Here is a 26,335-nt window from a genome sequence, read left to right on the forward strand (position 1 = left end):
CAAAGAGAAGTGCCAGAGTAGCAACTAGTCCTTTCAACAGCCAAACTGACTGTCTATTCTGTGGGGCTACAGTGTCAGTGACACATTGGAGTGCAGACTATAGCTATGTAAAGACAGATGCATTTGTGGAATCCGTTCTTGAGTCTTGTGACAATCGCTCAGATGAATGGGCCTTCACTGTGAAAGGCAGAATTGAATTTTATGGCTGTGATCTACATGCTGCGGACAGTATTTACCATCAGATATGTAGTGTTAATTTCTGTACTGGGAAACCACTACCACTACAGTTCCAGAATGTCCGACTCCCAGAGGCAAAGCGTAGAAAGTCTGGCCAGCCCAAAAACGAAGATCAGGAGCAGGCATTCATGAAAGTTTGCTCTTACCTTGAGAATAATGACGAGGAACAGTTGACAGTTACACATTTGTATAATAAAATGAAGGAATTTCTGACAAATACTGATTCCGAACCATTTGCAAAGTCCTACCTCAAAGATCGAGCCATTGATCCTGCTCTTTTGTTCCAGCGATTTCTTATTATGTCCAAAACCGGAGAACTTTCACTGGAAGATGTAATGACCTATGAGCTAAGCACATTCCCCGCAGCCGTGTTTGAAGCCAAAGACATATTCCGGAAAGCTGACAAATCCCAAATAGCACAAGCATTGGCTGAACTGTCAAGCAAGGAATCAAGCAAAACTATACTGGATTTTATCCCACCAACTGAAGAGTATGTCCTTGATGGTGGCTCCCTGATTCATCACTTATCATGGAAAAGGGGTGACAGTTATGGTGCCATTGCACCGTCCTATGCTGACTTTACCATAAAGCATTATGGTAAAGCAGCTGTAGTGTTTGATGGTTATAGTGACAGTGCTTCCACCAAAGACAATACTCATCAGCGACGTGGGCAAAACACCCACCCAGTCATTAACTTCACTGCACAAACTGAGTTTGTGGGAAGAAAGGATGACTTTCTCTCCGTATCTGTTAACAAACAAGGGCTTATTAAGCTTGTGTCTGAGGAACTGGAGAAGAAGGGCTGCACTGTTATAAATGCACCAGGGGATGGTGATGTAGACATTGTCAAGGTTGCGATCAGGGCGTCATGACATCAGCCCACAACCTTGATAGGGGAATATACCGACTTGCTCATTCTTTTCTACTATGCTGAGACGAACAATAGAGGCCTCTATTTTCGTTCAGACAAATCCAAAGTGCCTAAAGTGGATGATATCAGCGAGATGAAACAAGTCCTGGGTAGAGACTTGTGTTCTCAGTTACTGTTTATTCATGCTTTCACAGGATGTGACACAACTTCACGCATTTTCGGTGTGGGCAAAAAGTCAGCGTTCCAGAAACTTGTTAAGGGTGAATCAACCATCCAGACCTGTGCAAATGGGTTTCTGCTCCCTAATCAAGCAAAGAATGTCATAGAGGACCTTGGGAGAAAGGTGATGGCAGTTATGTTTGGTGGCAAGAATACAGATTCACTTGCATCTTTGCGCTGCAAACTTCTTAGCAAGAAAATTGTGTCTGCCACATCATTTGTGTGCCCAGAACATCTCCCTCCTACAGAGCCTTCGACTTAATAACACTGCCAAAGAGTTTATTACCAGATCATGGTATGGACCGAAATGGAGAGTGACATGAATCCATGGGATTGGGGATGGAAATTGGAGGACAATCACTTTGGGCCAATTATGACCAACAAAACAGCTGCCCCAGAAAGCCTCTCGCATATGGTCCATTGTAATTGCACAACTGCCTGCCGAACACAACGGTGTAGTTGCAGACGATACGGACTGCCATGCATGCCTGCTTGGGGACCATGCCAAGTCGAAAATTTTGAGAATCCGCATAATCAACTTTTATGGGAGGAAGAGTGTGACAATTAATTGGAAATCTCGTGCAGATCAAAGAAAATAAAATACAAAAAGCAGGAATGAAAATAAATAAATAAATAGGGGTTAGCGGTACTGAGCCTTCACGTGGCGGCCCTGTTTTGACTAATTTCACAGTACCACACAGTAATACCACACTCATGCACAACATAAACTGCTTCAACATAATTTGTAGTACTGTATAAGTAAAATCACCAATGCTGGGCAAATTATGGCATGTTGAAAAAGGACAAATGTCCATTTATATTGAAAAACGTTTTTCATTTCTAACATAAATAACCATTTTTAATGCATTGTTGTACTGTTAATCACTTCACTATACTTTATGCAAGCTAATTGGATTCCTAGATAACCAAAACATAGGGTTAGACACCAAAATTACTTGTCTAGGATGAATATTGGAGGAGTAATGATCTTTTAAAGAACTTGCGGTGGCCATCTTGAAAATAACACCTTTCGAGTGGTCAGATTGTGGTAGACTTTTAGTATGTTATTCAGGACACCCAATACTACAAAAAACAGTTGAGAAACCTTTTGTTGCAATTTCTTTAGGGTCAAACCATATTTTGACCCGTTTACTGCACATTGGTAACCTCAAGGGATGCTCAGACTAGAAGAGGGCAGGATCATATTACATTACTTTATATATACATATAAAGATAGAATGGGTTAAATTCATGGGACCAGTGAGGTGGATCAAGTAGCATCATCACAAATCCCCGTCCCTTGTGGCCCTCCGAGGGCCAGGGAGGGGACCTCAGTTCAGCTGAACCACACCTGGAAACACATGGAAACAAACGGCTTCGTACCCAGTATTTAAGAAGATGTACCATGACACTAGAGGAAAACTGTTCCTGCGGAGGTTGTTACCAGGTAAGTAATTCCATAGTGGTAAATCAAATAAACCCTTTCTAAATGGGTGTAGCTATGAATTATAACTAAGAAAAAGTAATTTATTGGAATGTACTATGCTAATTTCTAGATAGAACATCATTAAACTTGGGCTGTTAACATAAACCTTGGATAACTACAATTGTAACTTGAATTAATAGGTGTTTCTAAGAATTGGTTGCTTTATTTCCTAGGAAGTACACAATATCTGAGTTATTACCAACCTAAAACAGTTGCAACTACACGGTACTTAGTTGAGTTGATGGGTAATAATGGAGGTTTTACTTAGTATTTGAGCTGTAATTCCTCTGTATTTACCTTCTTATTACCAGTGGTAATTACACAGTAATACGCTATAATTTACCGGATAATTCCTCTGTATTTACCTTCTTATTACCAGTGGTAATTACCCAGTAATACACTATGATTTACCGGGTAACTACCTCTGTATTTACCTTCTTATTACCAGTGGTAATTACCCAGTAATGCACTATGATTTACCATGTATGTACCGGGTAAATACCTAGTAATTAGGGGACTGTTTTTCGTTTTGGCAAGTAGCCGTGTAATAAGCGGGATAATGTGTAATAATAATAATAATAATACATTTAAGACGCCTAAAGTGAAGTGGGGACCTCACTAACCACCACGTTGCCGTTCATTATCGAAAATAAGCCGATAATGACTGGCATTCTATACATTATCCCTTACTTATTACACTGCCCTTCTCAATGCTGTAGACTGCTCCATTCAATTGCATGGGCCTTCACAACATTCAGCTGTCAATTATTTTGGTTCATTACACGGCTCTTCTCAATGCCGTGGAATGCTCACGTCCAGCATATTTGACCAATGACAAGGAAAGTTGATTTTTTGCCTCTGATTCACGTCATCTGTATCCCTCCGCAGTCCGGTAACTAATCGACCCCAGCGTATTCGGTTGCTAAGCGACGTAAACGACTTTGGCAAACTATTTCTCTGCTGATCAACGCTAAGAATGATAACAAATACATTGGAAAAATACACACTGTGTGAAGTTATTTTTTCGTTTTGGCAAGTAGCCATTACTAATAATACCAATACTCTTTGGCTGGGATGATGAGGCATCAGACAATCAAGTATTTATTATCCTGAATACATAGGTAAAAAGCACCAGAGCAGGTTGCTAGAACCATGGACAGTGTCAGAACGATAACCTGTTGAACTAAATGGAGCTGGTAGGCTACACCACGGGATGCATCTGCAGACCACTGCCAGATAAATAAAGGTAAGACGCAATATTTATTGCTTAAGATTTGCTGGTGTTGTGGCGAGGTCTTTAGTGTTTTTTGCACACAAGTGGTCGGCTGTTTTAACTTGCAATTGATAGTCGGTGGAGTCAGTCTCTTGTTGACAAAAAAGTAACTTTTGGTCATTATTGCTTTGCTTGAATTCTGGAATAATTGTGGGGTGCATGAGTTTTGGTCAGAATGCCTGATGTAGGCTAGATTGGATGGAATGCGTTTTTTGAATTGTGAACAGCCAGCTCGTGATGTGATAAAGCGTTCAGCTGTAAAGACTTTTGTAGTGCTGTGTGTAGCCACACGTTTGCCCCTTCTGAACTTAAACACGCAGTTAATTTCCTTTCCTAGCTCCTCTTGTTTATGTTGGTAGCTTAGCCATGTCATGTCACGTTGTCAATATTGGATACATGGAGCAGAACATGGTGGGTCATATGACCCACCATTTTCTGCTCCACGTTTCCAAAAAGCATCGGACACATGTCCGATGCTTTTTGGAATCGTTTTCTTCATAAAACCTGCCAGACAGATTTTGTATACATTTTAACCCTTAGTAATTAGCTACATGGGTATGCCGTCTTCAGAACCTTTCATTACCTGCACTAAAGAGAGAAAAAAGAGTGCATCCTCATTGTACCCAGCACTTCTGAAAATGTACTTCTGAATGCGTCTCTGTCCCAAGCACATTTCAAACCAAACTGACGCCCATGCTACTATCCTTGTAATGGTTCAGTTCACTCTCAGAATGTCAACTTACCCATGTTTAGTGTGCATGTTACACGGTGTCAAGATCTATCTTGGATCTGAGGATTAACAAGCAGGCCACTAATGTACCGTTCCCAATTACCTTTGACCTTTAGCGTCCGCAGGGGTCCTTGTTGCCCTAGGCCCCTTGGGTCAGAGGACCCTAGGACTACTGTGACTGCAAAACCTAGACAGGCACATAGCGCTCGAACCTGCGACTCTCAGCCCATGACCAGCAGGCCCACCCATCCCCATTTACTAGGATAACATCTACTTTACCCAATTTACTAGGAAATAATAACATCTAATTTATAGTCTACTTTACCCTTACTTTACACTTACTATGTGATAACATCTACTTTACCCCAATTTACCATGAGATAATAACATCTACTTTGCCCCGTTTTCTATGTGATAATAACATCTACTTTACCCCATTTACCATGAGATAATAACATACACTTTACCCTATTTACTATGTGATAATAACATCGACTTTACCCTATTTACTATGTGATTATAAAATCTAATTTATCCCATTCATCATGAGATAATAACATCTACTTTACCCCATTCATCATGAGATAATAACATCTACCTTACCCTATTTACTATGGGATAATAATATCTACTTTACCCCATTTACCATGAGATAATAACATCTACTTTATCCCATTCATCATGAGATGATAACATCTACTCTACCCTAAGAATAGATGAACCGACAATACTAGGAATACAATGTGACACTTACTATTCATATTAAGTCCAATGAATGCAAAATCTACACATATATAAAAAAAATATATTATGTTTCATTACATATATAGGTTGAAAACTATAAAATGAGCATATGCTGTGTGTGTATATATATATATATATATATATATATATATATATATATATATACACACACAGCACACAGCATATATATATATATATATACACACACAGCATATGCTCATTTTATAGTTTTCAACCTATATATGTAATGAAACATGACATTTTTTTTTTTTTATATATGTAGATTTTGCATTCATTGGACTTAATATGAATAGTATATACTGTATATACACACACAGCATATGCTCATATTATACTCATATTATTTGTATGCATGTATGTACTGTAGTGTTCATTTGTATCCTTTTTGTTTTGTGTTTTTTGTAAAGCGTCTTTGGGTACCGAGAAAAGCGCTATATAAAACCTATGTATTATTATTATTATTATTATTATTATAGTTTTGAACCTTGAACTTGATTTCATTGCTGGTGTGCATGTGCGTCATCCTCCACACGGTGGCACTCCTGTCCCGCGGCCTCCATAGGCGAGCCATGCGTGACGTCATCCGGAGCGAGGAGGAAACAGGCTGCTGGGGCGAGCTGTCACTGAATCGACCGAGTTGGAGCGGCGGACAGGGAAGCCAGTGTCTCCAGTTACAACCGAGTGGAGATCACATCCGACACTTCTACTGGTTTAACTTAACTCAGGCTGCGCGTCTCTGAAACCTCCGTTGGACTCCAATACGCACAGAAAGAGCGGAAAAGCTTTGCTTTTTTGGCCATGGCTGACGTTAGTTCAAACGAGTCGTCCTCCTCCTCGGACGTGGCGAATCGGTTCGCCCGCAAAGGTGCTTTGAGGCAAAAGAATGTTTACGAAGTGAAGAACCATAAATTTATAGCACGATTCTTCAGGCAGCCGACTTTCTGCAGCCACTGCACCGACTTCATCTGGTAAGCGTGTGTTGCCCCCCGCTGAGCGCCTGTTGCCCCGATTGGGCGCCTGTTGCAGAAGTTCTGATGTTCTGCACGGTGACGGGACACAACTTCTCTTGCTTCCAAATGCAAACTGCTTGGAATGGTCACCTTTTATCCATCGGTTTCAGGAGATATTGTAATTTATAAAGTAGTGTTTGCAGTTGGTGACAACACGTTTACCTAAATGAATCCGTCAGGAAGCTCCATCCTTTCCTATCCCATTACCTAAATTGTTTCCAGATGACCCGGTTACTGCTCGTAGCAGTGCATGAGTTATGTTTTTCTGTTAAACATAGCTCTATTAGTACAGGACATTTCATCACATAGTAGGCGAATTCATGTCACCTGTTAACCATAATTATACACAGCCCTTCTATGTCTGGTAGGTCGTTTACCGAACGAGCTGTAGGTGTCTTTGGAAAGGAAGTCATGTAGGCAGCCTTGTGCTGATAATGGGCGTGTTCCTCCAGGACTTAGCCTATCTCAACCGGTTTGCAGCCTTTGCAATCTTTTACCTTGGCCTCGGTGCTCAATCAATGTTAGCTAATAAAACGTAAACAGTGTTTTTTATGGTACTTTATATGGTTTTATGGTTTTCAAATGAATGTGTTAAATTTTTTGTGTTTGCTTCTACAATACTCATACTGTACTGACATTAAGCTGTTAATGAAATACAGCTGACCGTTTGAACAGATGAATCGAGAACCCGGAAAGATGTGATCCATATCTTTTAAATGTCTTTCTCTTTTTCACAGGGGGTTTGGAAAACAAGGCTTCCAATGCCAAGGTAAGACAGACTCTGATTGGCAGTCCAATTCACTCTGCTGCCCCACTCACACTCCATGAGCCTTACACCTGTGGTCCATTTTTAATACGCAGTAGACAAGTCTTCATCAACGAGGGGTGTATGTCTCTCTGTTTCTTTCTTCCCAGTTATTGCTTATTGGATGGTCTGCCTTGTTGTGTCTTAGGTCATGGCCTCTATCCCATAATGATTAAGCCCAGTTATTACTATCATAACCTGGCCTCCTCCGGGTAATCCTCCTTATGACAGCGGGGCTGAGCGGAGCAGCCTGAACACGGCTGTTCCTCACACACCACCTTGGATACAGAGAGGGGTACATATTATGGCAGTGGAATCAGGGTGCTGCTGTGGCAAACCATGAGCAATCTTAATCCTAGTAATAATGTTGGCTAAGACTCATTTGTACCATAATGTGTTGTACAATCCCGATCAAACGGACTGTTGCCTGCGGAGACGAGGCCTCACCCTCGCCGGTTGCAGGTCGCAGCCCTTGATGGATGGATGTAATATAGGGGGGTAGTTCTGGCCACACTTTCGCTTTCTCCCTGGGCTCTGGGTGGCTGCCCACAAACAGGGAATTTCTAATAAAGACGCTTATTTCATTTGACCCAAAAGAGATTGATATGCACCAACACCCACATACGCACGCACACACACCCTCACTTTCTGTCATGTGCTCCTAGCTCTCTTTGTCTTTCTTGTGCTAACACACACACTCACACACACTGTTTGTTGTCTGGTCTTCCCTGTATGGCTTTTGATCCATGCTGCTGGAGGCTGCTGAATGTTGGATCTGTTGTTGATGAATGGGATGAGGATCATTATGAGAAGGATGTTTCTATGCTTTCCAGCGCTCTTAACCTGCGCCTCAGTCTGCTTCCTGTGCACCTCTGATGTGATGGAGCCATGGGGCAGGTAGCCTGCTGCGTCTAATGTGGAAACGGCCGGCACTGCCAGGGACTAAAGCCCGACTTGGCAGCTCAGTTGGATAGATGGGCCTGGATACTTTGTTTAATGTATCCCCTTTTAAATGAGATTTCACCAGCAAGCGACAACTGTGTTGTCTGTCCAGGTGTTCCAGATTTCCTCGATCGATTATGACAATGCTATACGACGGGGAAAGCTGAACTCCAGCTGAATGTTACATTGACCATTTAGCCGTTAACATTTGGGAACACAAGTAGGACTGTGTGTGTGTGCGTGTGCGTGTGGTTACAGAGCTCTCATTGTACAACTTACAGCTGCATTATTGTTAGCAGGTTGGTTGGCCTATGTCTGTGTGTGTGTGTGAATAAGTGAATGCGGTTGAAGCTTGTTTCGATGGAGAAATGTGTCTAGACTCAACCAAGCATGGAAACTGAACCAGCAAAGGGGTCGTGGATAAGATACATGCTGGATTCAGGTCAACATTAGCACTTTTCAAAACCTTTTGGCCCCGCTCCCCCCTGGCAGAGCCTAGGATGTCTTAAACACTCTCTGAAACGTAATGGAGTCCTCCTGATTTACATTGCACCTGGTATATTGTTTCACAAAGTGCAAGACATAATGGAATTATGTATGGGATCACAATAGGACAGCTTAACACAGACTAATAAAACACAATTTACACACTAAGAGGATGCTAAGTTGTTGATGATATAATTATTAAGGGTTGGTTCTAAAAGAGTTGTCTGCTTGGTCCTGTAGACCTCTCTGCTGGTGTTCTATAATAATGTTATCACTGCATTAACAAAATTTGAATTAGTGGGTAGTTAATGTACCCTATTTGTTAAGGTTTACCGCAATGTAGGGCATTGACTTTTGGCCAAAAATCATATTCGAAGTTAGTTTGTTTATTAATATTAATATTCAAATATATTCGAATATTTATTAATAATATTTTGACCATTAAATGCCTTCAGTAAGACCTGGGCTGAATCCCAATACTTCTATTTCTGTTCAGTGTCTACTGAACAGAAGCGTTCTACGCATAGCTGAAGACCGTACTACACTGTCAAGTGTAGTACGGTCTACAGCTATGCGTAGAACGCTTCTGAACGCTTCCGAACACCGCCGAAACTCCACCGGATGTTTGGAGATGACGTATCTCCCCTCAGATGCCGGCAAAACTACCTTGATAAGTTACCTGTTTTCCGTCTTGTCATTGTTGCTATAAAATTAAAAATGTCTCTTTTTACTTAATGACTTACTTAACTTTTTTACTCTTTTTAATGACTATTTTTTAGCCGCTTTCTACAACGTCTTTCTAAGCCGCTGTTGGTAGTGTCTGGTCAGCCATCACTTCTTCGTTCGTTACCAGACTCCGGTTGCTTTGTGGGATAGCGTAGTGACCTACCGTTGTATACTGTGGCGGCAGTACCATTGGGTAGTACGCATTCTTTAACGTTTTCCGTACTACACAATGCGTACTGAGCATTCGGACGCGCTATATTTGTGGCGTACTACAAAATGCATACTATAAGTACGAGTATTCGGATTCAGCCCTGGATTGGGTTTTGCGAGGTTTGTTTACCGGCGTTGCTATGGTTACCGGTCTTGTGTGTTCCAACGGTTTATTGGGTTTCTGATAAATCGCTGTCTAATCAATACATTCATTCACTGCCTCTTCCGTGGTCATTACAATATTATGAATAGACTGCGTCGGGTTCTCCGACGTCTCTCCCTCTTGGCCTGCCCATAACAGGTTCGAATATTAAGGGCTGCCTAATATTCGTTCGAATTTTGATTTATTTTTTGATATTCGAATTATATTCGAATTACGAAGTTCGAAGTCAAAGCCCTACCGCAATGTGACCTATACTAGCAATGGTGGAATACTCACAAAGCACTTTTCTTTGACAATAGCACCTGCTGTTAAGCTTGATCTGAGCGGTTCATTGGGGACCATTCAGACTCAGAGAACCTACAAGGTGGAAATGGTTAGCTAGGACTTTTTTTATTGAACCATCACAACCATCACACGCAGGAGACAATGTTTGGGGAACGATTACTGATACAAAATATTTTTTTCAATCCAGTACAGAGGGTGCTGGTTAGGATTAATCCAGGCTGTTGTGTGCTAAGAAGGCACTGGGACAGATGAATACATGATGGCAGAGTACAGTGCGTATACAATGAAGTTGTTTTAAAATGTCATCAACTGAATGCCATCATGTAAACACAATGACAAATCGATTTTTGAAGTTTTGAAGCAATCCAGAACAATAGAAGATAAGAAGCTCTATTTTCAGATGAATCTATTCTCCCTAATGGGTAGGCCCCCCTCCTCCCTCTCTTCCCTTAACGATGTGCTGCAGAGCCCTTGATGCTGTCTGAACCTGCTGTATGTCTGGCTGTTTGGACAGTGCTCAAAACATCCTGGAGTGCATCCGCCAGCCTGCTCCTCGTAACGCCGCGTTGACAGGCCAGTGGAAAAGCAAACGGCCCTGTGCCCATCGTCTGGGCTAACATTGGCACCAGCAACCTTCACGCATCACTGCTCCTACTCCTGGTGTTTACTTCCTCCTCCCCCTCCTAGTGTTTGCTCCCTCCTCCTCCTCCTGATGTTTACTCCCTCCCTCTGCTCCTCTGCTTCTCCTTCACCTCCTGGTATTTACCCTCCCTCTACTCCTCCTCCTGGTGTTTACTCCCTCCCTCTGCTCCTCCTCCTATTATTCACTCCCTCCTTCTGCTCCTCCTCCCTCCCTCTGCCCCGCCTCCTTTTCCTCCTCTCCCTGGTTTTGGTTCCCTCCCTCTCCTCCTCCTCCGGGCGTTTACTCCCTCCCTCTGCTTCTCCTCTTCCTCCCCCTGGTGTTGACTCCCTCCCTCTTCTCCTCCTCCTCCTGATGTTTACTCCCTCCTTCTGATCCTCCAACCTCCCCCTGCTGGTCTTCCTCCTCCTCCTCCACATGGTGTTTACTCCCTGCCTCTCCTCCTCCTGGTGTTGACCCCCTCCCTCTTCTCCTGGTGTTTACTCCCTCCCTCTGCTCGTCTGCTTCTCCTCCTGGGGCCTGTACCACGAAGCTCGCTTAGAGGGTTAGCGAGGTATGTTGAGCTCAAAGCTCAAAGTTAGTTGTACCACGAAAGTCGATCTCTTTTAGCGTCGCTGTATCACCATGGTGACTTATGCTCGCAACCAAACCTGGTCGGGAGCAGTTTTTCGGTTTAGTCTAGCCGGAGATCGGCTACTTAAATCGGCGTGCGCAGCTTCCTTGCCCCTCCTCTGACAATGGTGTCACCATTTGTGGGTGTTCCCGTTATGGAAAGCCAAGAAGGCCACAATCCGGCCCTAGAATGGCGCGGTAAAAGTGCAAAACCGCACGGAAACCGTGCGGTTTGGTAGGAATTCCGTACGGAATCCGTACGGTTTTGAATGACTAATAGTTATTCACTCCGGCTATTAGTTATTCACTCCGGCTATTAGGTATGCAGAACGAGCCCCTCCCTCTTCTTTGCCTGACCACTAAGTTTGAAGGCTGTCTAACCAATCAGTGAAGAGAAATACCAGACTAAAGTAACGCATTGTCGAGAGCTGCAGTGCCTCCATGTTTCGCCGTAACATAAAGCTGTGTTGTCTTTACTAGTTTCACTACAATGTTATGACCACCACTAGCTAGTGGAAAATACATTTGTGTCTAGTGATATATTTGTATATGTTAGGCTATATATTGAGATGGCAGTGTGCGAAATACCCGTCAATTTTCGGGGAAGTCCTCATCCCCAGATTGTTCTCGATATGCAGTAGCCAGCTAGGCCATTGTTATGTATTACTTCATAAATATAACGTAATAAGGATGTCTAGACCAGGAGTTGTAGTCAACATAGTTTTTACTGGATCTACATAACTGGGAACATAAATCAATGCGCACACATAGAACAGGCAACGCATACAACAAAAAGTAGTGCCTTCATTATGTGGGTATACCACATACATAACAATTCCTCCCTTCCAGCTTTGATGTAACCTGTAAACATCAGAAGGTAAGTACTGTGTTAGATAACTATAACCGAAATAAGACACTTAATCAATCCTCAAACAAACATCATTTGATTACAACAACAACAAAGGGGTGGTAGTCAGTCATGACTACAAATCAAGTCTCTGAGGTGCTCTGCGATTTCTCTCAGGGTAACGCCTGGGTGGAGAACCAGTGGAACTTGGTTGGCGTTCAGCAGCCCCTGTGGATTCAATGTCATCATCAAAGTCCTCTGCTGCTGTAGAAGCAACCTCCTCCGAGTCTTCACGTGTTATTGATTCCTTAGCCGTGGTACTGCGAGCCGTTGCCTCCAGTAGCTGGTCAACATGCCTGCGCCAGACCATGTCAGGCCCTACACGCACGGTGTACGTCAGTGGTCCGGTCTGTGACAGAATCTCTCCCAGCTGCCATTTCTGGTTTTTACCTCTATAGTCTCTGGCAAGCACTTGGTGTCCCACACTGAAGGTTCTCAGTTGTTTTCGTGTCTGTCCACTTGTACACTGCTTTTCCAGTACATGTTTGCGAATGTCTGGCTTTAGCAAATCCAAACGCGATCTCAGGTTCCTGCCCATGAACAGCATCGCTGGTGTCTGTCCCGTTGTAGCGTGTGCAGTGTTTCGATAAGCCAGCAGGAAGTTTGCCACTTTTTGTGGTAACAACGTTCCCTCCTTCCCACTTGCTTTCATCGACTGTTTGAAAGACTGTACAAAACGCTCCGCTAATCCATTTGTTGCAGGATGGTGAGGAGCTGAGGTAATGTGCTTGACACCATTCTTCCTGATGAACTTCTGGAACTCCTCCCCAGTGAATATGCTTGCATTGTCACTCACCAGTTGTTGAGGCAAACCCGTGCGTGAGAAGAGTGTTCGCAGCATGTCCACAGTTTGAGCAGATGTGGCCTGTTTCACTGTGAATACTTCGGGCCACTTTGAGTGGGCATCCACCACAATGAGGAACATCCGATCCATAAAGGGTCCTGCATAGTCAATGTGAATACGTTGCCATGGAGTAGTGGGCCACTCCCATGAGTGGAGGGGTGCTGTCTGGGGCTGGCGCTGTATTTGTTGGCACCCACTGCAAGTCTTAGCGGTTAGAGATTTTCAATTTGGCTGTCTATGCCAGGCCACCAGACGTAGCTTCTAGCAAGGCTTTTCATCTTTACTACACCGAGATGCCCTTCGTGCAGTGACTCCAGCACTCTTGAACGCAGCTTGGGTGGCACAATGACACGTGAGCCCCACATGACACAGCCTTGACACACTGATAGCTGGTCACGACGGGTGGAGTACTCAGGTAGCAGGGGGTAGCCATGAGTTGGCCATCCATTCAACGTCAACTCATATACCTTGGATACTGAGGGATCTCTGTTGGTTTCCTTTTGTATCTGAGCTCTTGTGACCGGAAGTGACTCCAGTTGGGTCAAGTGGAACGCGGCAGCTGGATCAGTCATGTTCCCCACCGGGTGTGGCTCGTGTGGGAGGCGTGAGAGTCCATCTGCGTTTCCGTGCTGTTTTGTCCCTTTAAATTCAATGTTGTATGTGTGAGCACCTAGAAACAGAGCCAATCGTTGCAAGCGTGCCGCTGCCATTGCTGGAACACACTTTTGAGGGTTAAATATCGACACAAGGGGTTGATGGTCCGTGATCAATGTGGAATGCTTTCCGTATAGATTTTGGTTAAACTTCTTCACCCCCCATACTAAACTCAAGCCTTCTCTGTCAATTTGGGCATAGTTGCATTCTGCAGCGTTGAGAGATCTTGACGCAAAAGCGATGGGCCGCTCCGTCCCATCAGGCATTCTGTGTGAGAGCACAGCGCCATACGGGGAAGCATCGCAGGCAAGGCGCAGAGGGAGACTGGGGTCAAAGTGTGTCAAGACCTCCTCCGATGTGATGAGCTGTTTAGCAGTCTTAAACGCTCGTTCACAGTCTTTGGACCACTTCCATTTCTTGCCCAATTGTAACAAACCGTGTAGAGGGTGCAACACAGTGGAGAGGTTTGGCAGAAATTTGTGGTAGTAATTGATGAGGCCCAAGAATGAGCGCATCTGGCTCACATTCTCCGGCTTTGGTGCTCTCAGAACAGCATTGATTTTGTCCTGAGATTTGTGGAGTCCATGTCTGTCAATGATGTGACCACAATACTCAATTGAGTCTTTGAAGAACTCACATTTGTCCTTGTTGGCCCTCAATCCATACTCCTCCAATCTCGACAGAACTCTTTGTAGGTTTGTCAAATGGGTCTCATCATCAACTCCAGTGAAAATGATGTCATCAAGATAGCATTGGGTTCCCGATATCCCTTGGAGTACTTGGTCCATGGCGCGTTGCCATATCGCTGGGGCACTAGATATACCAAAGACCAATCTGTTGTATTGGTAAAGGCCTTTTGTGGTATTTATCGTCAGATGCTACCGTGAAGACTCCTCCATTTCCATCTGTAAGTATGCCTGAGCAAGGTCTATCTTTGAGAAACGCTCTCCACCTGCCAGGGACGCAAATATATCATCAATGCGTGGGAGGGGATACTGGTCTGCTTGCAGGACAGGATTCACTGTGACCTTGAAGTCACCGCAGATTCGTACAGCACCAGTCTTCTTGACCACGGGCACAATTGGTGTTGCCCATTCACACCAGTCGACTTTGGAAAGAATACCTTGATCCTCCAAGTGCTGTAGTTCCGCCTCCACCTTTGGGCGAATGGCGTAGGGCACAGGACGAGCCTTGTGGAATTTCGGTGTTGCATTTTCTTCGAGAACAACCTGTGCTTTCAGGTGCTTCAGGGTGCCTATTCCATTTTGGAAAACCTGTGCAGACTGTGTCAGTATCCGTTTTAGTCTTTCATCGGTAGTGCTTCTGTTTTGCTTTGAGGTGATCTGTATTGCCTTTATTGACTGCCAGTTGAGATGAATGCTTCTCATCCATTCACGTCCAAATAAAGGTACACCCTCACTCTGCAGCACATACAACTCCAACTTTTGCTTGTCCTTCCCATAAATCACTTTAACTTTCAATTTTCCCATAGGAGAGATTTTCTCCCCTGTGTATGTTTTCAGCATTACTGAGGTTGGTTTCAGTTTCACCTTTGGAAATGTACTCACATAATCTTTGTGGGAGATGATTGAGCGGGCAGATCCTGTATCCATCTTTAATTTCACTCCCTCTACCTCAGGTGTCACCCATATGATGTTACAATCTGTCTCTTTAAGAGAATGAATTTTCAGACATGACAAATCTGCATTTGAATCGCTTGAATCAGTTTCACTGACCTGATGTACATTTCTGTCCCTCTTTCCTATTTTCCTTTAGTATGATTTGTTATCACTTTGCTTCGACCTGCACATTTTCTGTATGTGTCCAGGTTTGTTGCACTGTCAACAGTCTTTATCTTTGAACCAGCACTCAGTTGGGTCATGTGAATTTCTCCCACACCGAAAACATGACTGTGTTCTGTCCTTTGGTTTAGTGTGAAATTTATTCACAGAGCATTCTCCCATATTTTTCGTTTGCAATTGAATTGCGTCTTTTGCAACAGTTTCCATTGAAATGGCGATGTCATATGCCATATCCAGTGTTAGATCTCTCTTCATCAATTGTCTTTTCTGTGTACTCTCATTGTCCAATCCGCATACAAGCCTGTCTCTGAGTGCATCCAAAAGTCCCGCCCCGAAGTCACAATGTTCAGCCAATCTCCGCAGCTCCGCCATATATACAGCTATAGACTCCATCTTTAACTGATCTCTTATGGAATCGGAAACGTTCGGCTATGACTAGTGGCTTCGGTTCTAAGTGGCATTTTAGCAAATCCACATTCTGTTGGAATGTTTTCTCAGACGGCTTATCCGGTATAGCTCCCATCAGACTCAAAAGCACTGCAACCTTCTTCTCCTCCTCCACGTCATTTGCCACACAGTATTGTTCAAGTCTTTCCACATAAGCAGACCAATCTTCTACAGTACTGTCAACACAATCCATCCGTCCAATATTCATTTTCACTTGTTTCGTTTCTCTTCACTCACTGTGAAACTTTTATCCGGTCACTTCTTCCGTAGGATACTCCGTAGCGTTTCCATTAACGCAGCCGCCATGCGGGTGGGTAAACAACGTGATTCTGACGGCCATCAAAGACACATTCGACCTGTCTTATGGAGCATTGCACCGCGGGGATACAACACGATTCTTGTCGCCAATTGTTATGTATTACTTCATAAATATAACGTAATAAGGATGTCTAGACCAGGAGTTGTAGTCAACATAGTATTTACTGGATCTACATAACTGGGAACATAAATCAATGCGCACACATAGAGCAGGCAACGCATGCAACAAAAAGTAGTGCCTTCATGGGTATACCACATACATAACAGCCATAACATTACAATATTTCATGGATGCAAGCAAGCCAAGATAATCAATCTATATCTATAGCCTACATGACAACACGCACACACACACGCACACACTTTAAACACACTGGTAAAGCAATAGGAGCCTGCATTGGCTAAAGTTGTGATGCACGTTATTTTATAACAGGGAGAGGCAAAGTTGTGCATTACAATACAAACACGACAATAATTGGCACCATTCTTGCGCACTCAGAAGAACATGAACTGAATAAATGCCAGGTATATAGCATATCGGAGACGGGCACACAATCAGTGCACTTGAAAATGAGATCATTTGCAATCATTGATCACATATAAGCCCACAACAAGCCAAACATCACCACGGCAGGGGCGCTCTCTCTCGCACATTCACACAATCACTCCATCTTCTCCAACTCCAAGGCAAGGCTGTTTCACTAAGACCACAACTAACCACAACTAACCAGCCTACATGTCCACAACAATGCACAACAATCAGTTCTATACATTGCGTCTATCTTCTGTTTGGTGCACATGGCTAATTTGCATACTTGCGCAGGACTCCGCTTGGCGAAAAAATAGAACGTATTTGTGAATAAATGCTTTGAATTCTGAATGCTGGACATTGTGAGCTTAATTAGGCTACATTTAAGTGACCTTTAGTGAGATGGCCTAAAACGGAATACAAATGAATTATTCTTGGACATAGTCTTTCAGGATCAATTCAGAGGTTCAACTGTTCGGGATTCATTTTGCTTAGCCAGTGAAAGTGATCAGCTGTAGATTCCACACTGTTAAAAATACTTCACTACAAGTAGGCTATAAGTCCTCCAAATAATTCAGCAGAATTGCATTAGGCCTACTGCCATAAGCATAATAGGCAGCAGTCATTATGCGCTAAAATGGTCCCGGCCAGTGTTCTAAAATGGTCCCGGCCAGTGTTCTATAAATTATTGGAAGAGCCCCCCTGGATCGGCTGGGAAAGTCATAGTCACGCTGATTACAGGTGTTTTTAAAATGCGTATACGGCTCTCACATGACAGCCACGGAACAGACACATCATCTTACATAATTTGATGTATTGCCGTATAGTTAAACTAGCAAACCATCTCAAGGAAATGTAACAAAGCTGTAGCTGAAAGATTCATCCACAAACATCAGAATAGAAAAACACTGGCAGGGACCATTTTAGCACATATGACTACTACTGCTGCCTATGCTTGTGGCAGTAGGCCTAATGCAATTCTGCTGAATTATTTGGAGGGCATATAGCCTACTTGTAGTGAAGTATTTTTAACAGTTTGGAATCTACAGCTGATCACTTTCACTGGCTAAGCAAAATGAATCCCGAACAGTTGAACCTCTGAATTGATCCTGAAAGACTATGTCCATATACTGCAGGCTCTCATTTGCAAATGCACTGATTGTGTGCCCGTCTCCGATATGCTATATACCTGGCATTTATTCAGTTCATGTTCTTCTGAGTGCGCAAGAATGGTGCCAATTATTGTCATGTTTGTATTGTAATGCACAACTTTGCCTCTCTCTGTTATAAAATAACGTGCATCCCAACAACTTTAGCCAATGCAGGCTCCTATTGCTTTACCGGTGTGTTTAAAGTGTGTGCGTGTGTGTGTGCGTATTGTCATGTAGGCTATAGATATAGATTGATTGTCTTGGCTTGCTTGCATGCATATCGAGAACAATCTGGGGATGAGGACATCCCCGAATATTGACGGGTATTTCGCACACTGCCATCTCAATATATAGCCTAACATATACAAATATATCACTGTACTAGACACAAATGTATTTTCCACTAGCTAGTGGTGGTCATTACATTGTAGTGAAACTAGTAAAGACAACACAGCTTTATGTTACGGCGAAACATGGAGGCACTGCAGCTCTCGACAATGCGTTACTTTAGTCTGGTATTTCTCTTCACTGATTGGTTAGACAGCCTTCAAACTTAGTGGTCAGGCAAATAAGAGGGAGGGGCTTGTTCTGCATACCTAATAGCCGGAGTGAATAACTAATAGCCGGAGTGAATAACTAATAGCCGCGGCTATTAGTCATTCAGAACCGTACAGAATTCCTACCAAACCGCACAGAATCTGTATGGATTCCGTGCGGTTTTGCACTTTTACCATGCCATTCTAGGGCCGGATTGTGGCCTTCTTGGCTTTCCATATCCCGTGGACCTCGGCGCAGTTCTCGTACAGGCGTCTCTCCGGAGACGGAGGGTTTTACGGGACAGAACCGATCCCTTGGCATTGTCTGACGATATTCCGATTTCAGACTTTATTGTCATTGTGCAAACAACGAAATTGGGGTTCTTCATGAGAGATACAGGTTCTCATCAGAGGGTCTTCGTTTTTTGATCGTCCTTTTGGACCTTATGTAGACAATGCTTACTGTTGCGCATTGTGTCTCCGTGACAGAGCGCTAGAGTGGAGGTAGCGCGTCAGTCTTGAATTTCTGCGCGGGGGGTTCGACTCCCAAGTGACGCGAATTTATGTGAAGCTTAAAAAGTCCCAATTCTCATGCATATGGAATACTTATTCATTAAAGCTTATGGAATTATATTTTTGTGCTTATTTCGAACTTGAAGTTTTTGAACCCATATTTTCAAGGCCGTGCTGGCACCACATCTGTGGGGGTAAAATGCATGATGATAGACCGGCGAATTTGAACCCCGGTCGCTGGCGTTCGGGTCTTATACTAATCCACTACGCTACAGCCGCTACCTCTCAGCGGTTGATAACATGCGATACATTTCTTACATAGGGTGTATTTAAAGTGAATTCCCTAAATGATAGAATAAGGCAGGATGGACGTTGCTTATGCATTTTTAAATCATCATCATTCTATTTGGATTAATGGCGAACAATTCTGCATTTGGCATAGTTATTTTATAGACAATAATATTGATCTATCGTAAAGGTGAGAAAAATGACGCAAAAAACGACCCTTTCAAGTGAACGCGCACTGAACCTAAAGCGGAAAACCTGGTTCAACTAATTGAATCTAAAGTGAGCTTCGTGGTACCATTTAACTCTGATTGCGAGTTGCGGCTCTGTCGAGCCAGGTTTTCCCAAGAAAGCCTGGGTATGTTCAGCGAGGTTCGTGGTATCGTGGTGTTTACTCCCTCCCTCTGCTCCTCCTCCTATTATTCACTCCCTCCCTCTGCTCCTCCTCCTCCAGTTTTTTATTCCCTCCTTCTGCTCTTCCTCCCTCCCTCTGCTCCGCCTCCTTTTCCTCCTCTTCAAGGTGTTGATTTCCTTCCTCTCCTCCTCCTCCGGGTGTTTACTCCCTCCCTCTGCTCCTCCTCCTCCTGGTGTTGACTCCCGTCCTCTTCTCCTCCTGATGTTTACTCCCTCCTTCTGCTCCTCCTCCCTCCCTCTGCTGGTTTTCCTCCTCCCCCTCTTCTTCCACATGGTGTTTACTCCCTGCCTCTCCTCCTGCTGGTGTTGACCCCCTCCCTCCTCCCTTCCTCCTCCTGGTGTTTACGCCCTCCCTCTGCTCCTCCTCCCTCCCTCTGCTCCTCCTCGTCCCTCCTTCTCTGCTTTTCCCTGGTGGGATTTTCGTTATTCTCTCCATCTCCTTATTTAGCCCTTGATGGATTGGAAATATATAAATAAGTAGAAATCATTTTATTTTCCAGTTTAGAAAAGGAAAAGAGGTAGTCTACCGTTAACTGATGGGTGTTTTTTTGAGAGAAAAGGGCTCTGTGCTTCTTTGTTTGGTCTGGCTCTTTGTAAAAGGATGGAGGGGTGTAGCTCCATAACCATGGTGAGGTATATTCTGCAGAAATGCGTCCAGCGTCTGGTGCATCAGTAGGCTAATCAATTGGCACCAACATAAACACAACAGATCCCTCTTGCCAATTTTAAAGGAAAGAATGTTCTCTTAAGTTGTCAGGCAAAAATATATCTCCCCGTCTGTCAAACTTAATTCTGGAATTTTAAGATTGAAAATGGATGTGTTTCTAACTCTCAATCTCGAGACCGTCTTGTGTTCTGTTCAGGAGGATCACTGTTGGTGCAGAGGGGATTAGAGAACATGCCTCCACTTGTGTTTAGGTTAACCTACCAAGCTTAGTACTTCCAGGCTGCTACACTCAAAGTTGTTGCTGTTGTTGGGACGCCTACTGCATTCTTAGGAAAACAGCAACAAAGAGGCAGTGTTACCATTGGGCAACGATTCAACGAACGGACACATTGCGCGGGTCATCGCAGCACTGCTCTTTGCTAAACTTTGGCCTGGCCTGGCCGGGCCTGTGTGCAGAAGCTGATAAGAGAAAACGCTAAGGAGCTCTTCCTGAATGATGTGTGCATGTTAGGCAGTGATTAAGCACGGTGACTTTTGTCTTTTGAGTTTATCCAGGTGATACCTCTGCTGCATTGCATGAAGACATAATTTGACCAACTTGAGCTGCAATGGCTTTTGTCATCAAGGTGCACACACAGGAATAAAACGCTTTAAGTTAACATGTTTTCAGGCTGTTTTACAGAAGCCAGGAACTTGGAGGAACCAAATTTGTAGTGGTTTGATCAGTCTCGTTCCGATGATATGACACTCTGAATCACTGTTGTCCCCAGCCGTTTGGGGAGTTTCACTCCCAGCTTCTGCACACGTCACTGTGTGACTGGTGGGACTGGTGGGACTGGTTGGCTGTGTGGTTGCTGTGGGTTTCCTTCACATTTCTTGCACATTTCTTGCAAGCCTCCATTATAACCTGACCAGCTTTTATACAACAATTGATTTAAATGCCAAACTTTGGCTTACATATTGCCCCCTCATTGATTTATGAGTAAAATATATTATCTATTGAATATTAATAATTAAGTCAAAATCTCCTCCCTGGCTTACAGTATTTAAATGGTATAAAGTTGTATCATTTATTTAACATTAGAAAGTAATAGTTGCTGTTTAATAAACTGAAAAGTATCCTTTTTGTATTTATAATATTTTAATCTAGTCCAGATTTGTTGAGTCTCTAATCCTTCCTGTCCTCATTACGGCCATTATTCCCAAACCCCTGGACCGAGTTCTCCTGCACTGCAATCACTTAAGGATTCTAATCTGCACTTTGGTGAGGACATCGAAACAAAGCCAGTGAGAGGCGCCTGTCAGGGTAGGGCAGAAGGAGGTCACCTGTGACTGGTATGAATCACATCAGGTCTCATATCTCTCATATCTCTCATATCTTATTTTTCTTGTCATACAGTTAAATATTTTTTTGTTCAATGTCTTTGTTTGTAACTTTCGTTAATGTCTCTCTATTAATATTTACTCGGAAATATTTGTTTGTAATTGTAACCAATTTCAGAGCGCATAATTTAATGACATTTTGCCTATAATGTTACAACGTATAACATTTTGGTTCACCTAATTATGTAATGAAGCAAGCATAATCATTTTCTACTTATAGCCGTTTTCACACATTTTTGCCGCATTTGTACATCACGAAAGTTGACCCTGAGCTTGATTCACACTTGCTGCTTTATATGCGGACATCAATGTTGTTAGACATCAGTAGAATCAACGGGGGGTTTAGGGGGGTGGGCTTGCAAGGGGTGGGATATGAAGTAGGGTCTAGTTTCGCAAGAGGCGAGATAAGTCTGGCCGCTGTCACTTCAGCTTGTTTTGATTTGACCATGGGAAAAATGGAGGCATAACGGGCAGAACTCATAGCGATCATCATAAATGTTGCTAAATTGATGCATATTCTGTTGCGTCCACAAAATCTGAAGGATCGATCGATGAAAGATTGGAGCATGAGTTAGAGACAAATAGAAGGAACAACGAAGAAGGCGTCGCTAACGACTGCGTTACCGGAGAAATGGAGCCTACTTTTTCAGAAGAGACCTGCTGCAGGCTTGGGCGTTTCCGTCATGACACAAGAACGCCCATTAGGCTTTCATGGTAGCTTTTTATCGACCAATCACAAAGTGTTTCGAAAGGCATACTGGGTTTCGCAAGGGATACTGCGAAGTAGGGATGGGAATTCGATTAAGTTGTCTTAGTCGATCTTCAGGAGAATTAACGATCAATCAGTCGATTAATCGTTAATATTTTACATTAAAAAAAAAAAATATATATATATATTCAAAATGAAATGAAAATACCAATGCAGCGTGTTTTCCTCATTGGGATTTTTATTATTAGATGAACAACTCAGTTAAACCAGATCCGTTCAATAGTTATGCGGTACTCTGCTCTCAGCAACGGAGCATGCAGCTCGAAGCCGGTGCTAAAAAATTGACAAAAAATAAACACAACCCTAGTTTCCAAAATAATAACCGTAATAATATAAAAAAAACAATCATGTTATAACTTAACCAACCAGTCTACGGATTTTTGTTCAAAAAGATGAGCATGTTGACATGCTCTGGGGTCAGACGCGACCGCAGTCTGGTGACCGTCAGTCCAGCCGCCGAAAACCCCCGCTCTGAGGGGACCGACGTTGCCTCGATGCAAAAATACCATTAATATATATACATAATCCAAATAATAAGTGCTAACTTGGCAAGGCGGGGGAAAAACTTTCCACAATCCAAGGGTTCAGAAAGTTCTTTATTTCTGCTTCGATGCTAACCTCGCCTTGAGTGGTAGGCCTATAGTGCTCCCCAACAAGTCATTTTTTAAATCATAATGGTCCCACACCAGACTTCGCCGTGGCCTCGTCCACTTCATGATTACATCGCCATGTTCCAATATCCATACTGTCCGTACTTACTAGTCTAAGTTTGAGTACGTAGGGCGTTCCGATTCAGATCGGGCGAAAATAAGTGTACTGAAAACGGTCAAATCGCGTGTGTGGCGATTTACACTTTTCGTACACAGGGGCAGCCATCTTAGCTACGTAGCGGAAGAGGGCTGAGCCAAAGTCGGCGCATTTTCCACATAGCCTGCATTAATAGTCATTTTGTAGTTTTAATAGCTTTTTATAGCTGCTAGGCGTAAAGAGTTCACCGTTCAAAGCGGGATGTTTATTGCGAGGGGAGGAGCCGAAGTTTATTTACAACACTATTTACATGGTTTGTAGCACTCAACATACAAGATCGATCGGTCGGCGAATTGCATTGCGTATCCGACATCCCGAGTACTTTGACTGCTCGAGGGGTCTCCGTAGTTACGGAATCGGATTACGGATTAAGGAGTCTGAGTACTATACTTTGACATTTTAAAACAGTTCAACAAGAAAGGCGGCGAAGAAGGAGAAGAGGTCATTCCAGTCTGCGTAAACGAGAACCCCCACCACACAAGAACACCCATTTGATGATATCGTTTTTTTGCTTCATTTCACGTATAACTAACACTTGGACAAATGTAGTTGATTTCTGTGTTTAACTGAGAAAACAGGGAGTGGAAGGATGGGACCCTATAATGTTCAGCTGACTGCTGTCAGTAATAATAATACAATAACCTTTTCCTTACACTTGCAGCTTTGAACAAATTTATTGTATGATGTGTACTATTAGGGTTATGAAACCTATCTTTTAGCGTTCACCACAAATTACTATTAAAAGCAGTGCCATTATTTCAATATTTTATTAACCATTATATTATATTAACCATTCAGCGAACAAAAGGCAACAGGCTGATTATAATTTAGGTGGCAACCCGTGTGCAGAAGGTTAATCAACATGCACACTCAAGTGGTGTGAGAAATGCAGACTTTCTATTCCGCATTCACATATAAGGTAATTTACATTTCCTACGGAGAAAATACTACTCCAGGGGAAGTATTATTCAGGAGATTTTAAGGGTACCAATGTCAGGGTATGTTGTTCACACATACGGCCCATCAGGAGAATAGCAGGAGAATATCAGGACTTACACGTGTGTCTGAAAGCAGCTAGTGTGTGAGCATTTGATTACATTATAAAATGAGTCAATTTATGGGTAACAGGGGTAATTGTTCAATGGAAAGTGTAGTATACTATGCATGCATGTCAATTATTCAACAGGTGTTACTGTTATTCAGGGCTGAAAAGTGCATTGACATTTTAAATGCATGGCAACTACTATTGGTAAGTTGAAAATAATAATCATCATTGAGATTAAACATCTCTTCAAGTGGCCTGATCAAGACAGGCAGCAGTAGCCTACAGTCACACATAGCATACACACAAAACATAAGAAAAATAAAACAACTAAAACAGTCCGCAGGGGGGAGAGGGGATGTCAATATAGCAAGACATTGTGGGAGGCTCAAGGAGACGAGTAATAGTAAGTTTGAGCAACAAAGTGTAAAGACATTTCGGGAGGCTCAAGGAGGGGAGTAATATTACATTTGAGCAACAAAGTGTAGTCTTGTGGGGGACTCTATAGACATAATTCACCATACTGTGTTATTGACATATTTTCGTTCTGTATTATAGGGACGCTGTCTCTTTAAGATCACGTGACTTGTGTGTTGATATGCCGGTGGGCGCGATGTTTGAATTTAATGGTTTTTATGACAAAACGACCTGCCATTGCTTGTCAACTTGAGAAATGTTCTCCTCACTTATTTTTTCGCAATTTCTACTGTCTATAGACAGAACGTCTTACCTGGGAGAGTTTGTCGACGGCGATGCCGTTAAAAAAGGGGGGATGGGGGATATCTATATCGCAAGACATTGCGGGATGCGGGATCGATCTTGCCGTTGTACGTGTGTGTGTATGCGGTGTATTTGTGCGTGCTGTTTGTGTTTGTGAGCTGCAGGCTGCTTGGCCTGCATGTGTGTGCGTGCTTGCGTGTGTGTGTATGCGGTTTCCTGCGCTGCCTTTGTCTTGAAACGTCTGCCTCAGCGCACGCGTCTTCGTGTGTGGTGTGTATGCAGTGTGGATGTGCGTGCGTGCGGTGTATGTGTGCGTTTGTGCGTGCTGTGTATATGAGCGAGCTGCAGGCTGCTTGGCACATGCGCACTAACCAACTTGAGTAACTGACAGGCCTGCTATTATATAGGGATGGGTCAGAATATTCGATTATTCGTTCCGTAGGGTCAAAGTCGATTTTTAATATTTGGACCGTAAACATTTTTTCCCATTCAAATAAACAAGAATTAACAGACGGAACTAATGTTGGACAGGTGTCCAAGGGCATTATCCCGCTTATACCACGGTCACTTGCATAGAAAATAAATGAAGACCATTAATTTATAGGGGGATTATTTGCTTATCAACACGGCGGATGTGCGCGCAGAATGATCGCCATAAGAAAATTTGTTTGACCGGTTGCCATGGTTATCTACCAGCCGTTAATTTGCAGTTGCGGTGTTAATTAGCGATGTTGTCAGCTTACTGTTACATTAAACTGTAATCAGAAAACGCGGTTATATGTTATAGACCCTATAGTATCTGTGGTATAAAGGCTGGGACGAATTTCAAATGATAAATACGTACTCTTTATGTTGAAAGTAGAGACCGTCGATTCAGCCTTTATACCACAGATACTGTAGGGACTATAGCATACAACCGCGTTTTCGGATTACAGTTTAATGCATTTTTCACAATTGACCAGCTCTCGTTTTGAGGGCTGAACAGACAATTTGACTGGAACTACTTAGCAGGTAGTTGTTGTTTTGCGTTTAAGACATAAAGTGATTTCTTGCCGATGATCCATGCCTTTGAGAATGTCGGCACACC

General features: G+C 43.1%; 1 protein-coding gene across 3 annotated transcripts in view; it reads left to right on the forward strand.

Annotated features, from left to right (window-relative positions):
• The first annotated feature begins 6,175 nt into the window (after positions 1 to 6,175).
• The window catches only part of prkcaa (protein kinase C, alpha, a), a 230,556-nt gene continuing 210,396 nt past the window's right edge, over positions 6,176 to 26,335 (forward strand). For 2 of the 3 annotated variants that reach the window (XR_009524626.1, XM_060046126.1), the window contains exons 1-2: positions 6,176 to 6,549; positions 7,329 to 7,360. Coding sequence is in view for 2 of the 3 variants with exons in the window: in XM_060046126.1 (XP_059902109.1) it covers positions 6,380 to 6,549; positions 7,329 to 7,360 (202 nt within the window). In the remaining variant the exon portion in view is untranslated. The remainder of the gene's footprint in view (positions 6,550 to 7,328; positions 7,361 to 26,335) is intronic. The other variant, XM_060046127.1, reaches the window with a different exon arrangement.

The sequence above is a fragment of the Gadus macrocephalus genome, chromosome 3 (genome assembly GCF_031168955.1).
Source record: "Gadus macrocephalus chromosome 3, ASM3116895v1".
Lineage (NCBI taxonomy): Eukaryota > Metazoa > Chordata > Actinopteri > Gadiformes > Gadidae > Gadus > Gadus macrocephalus.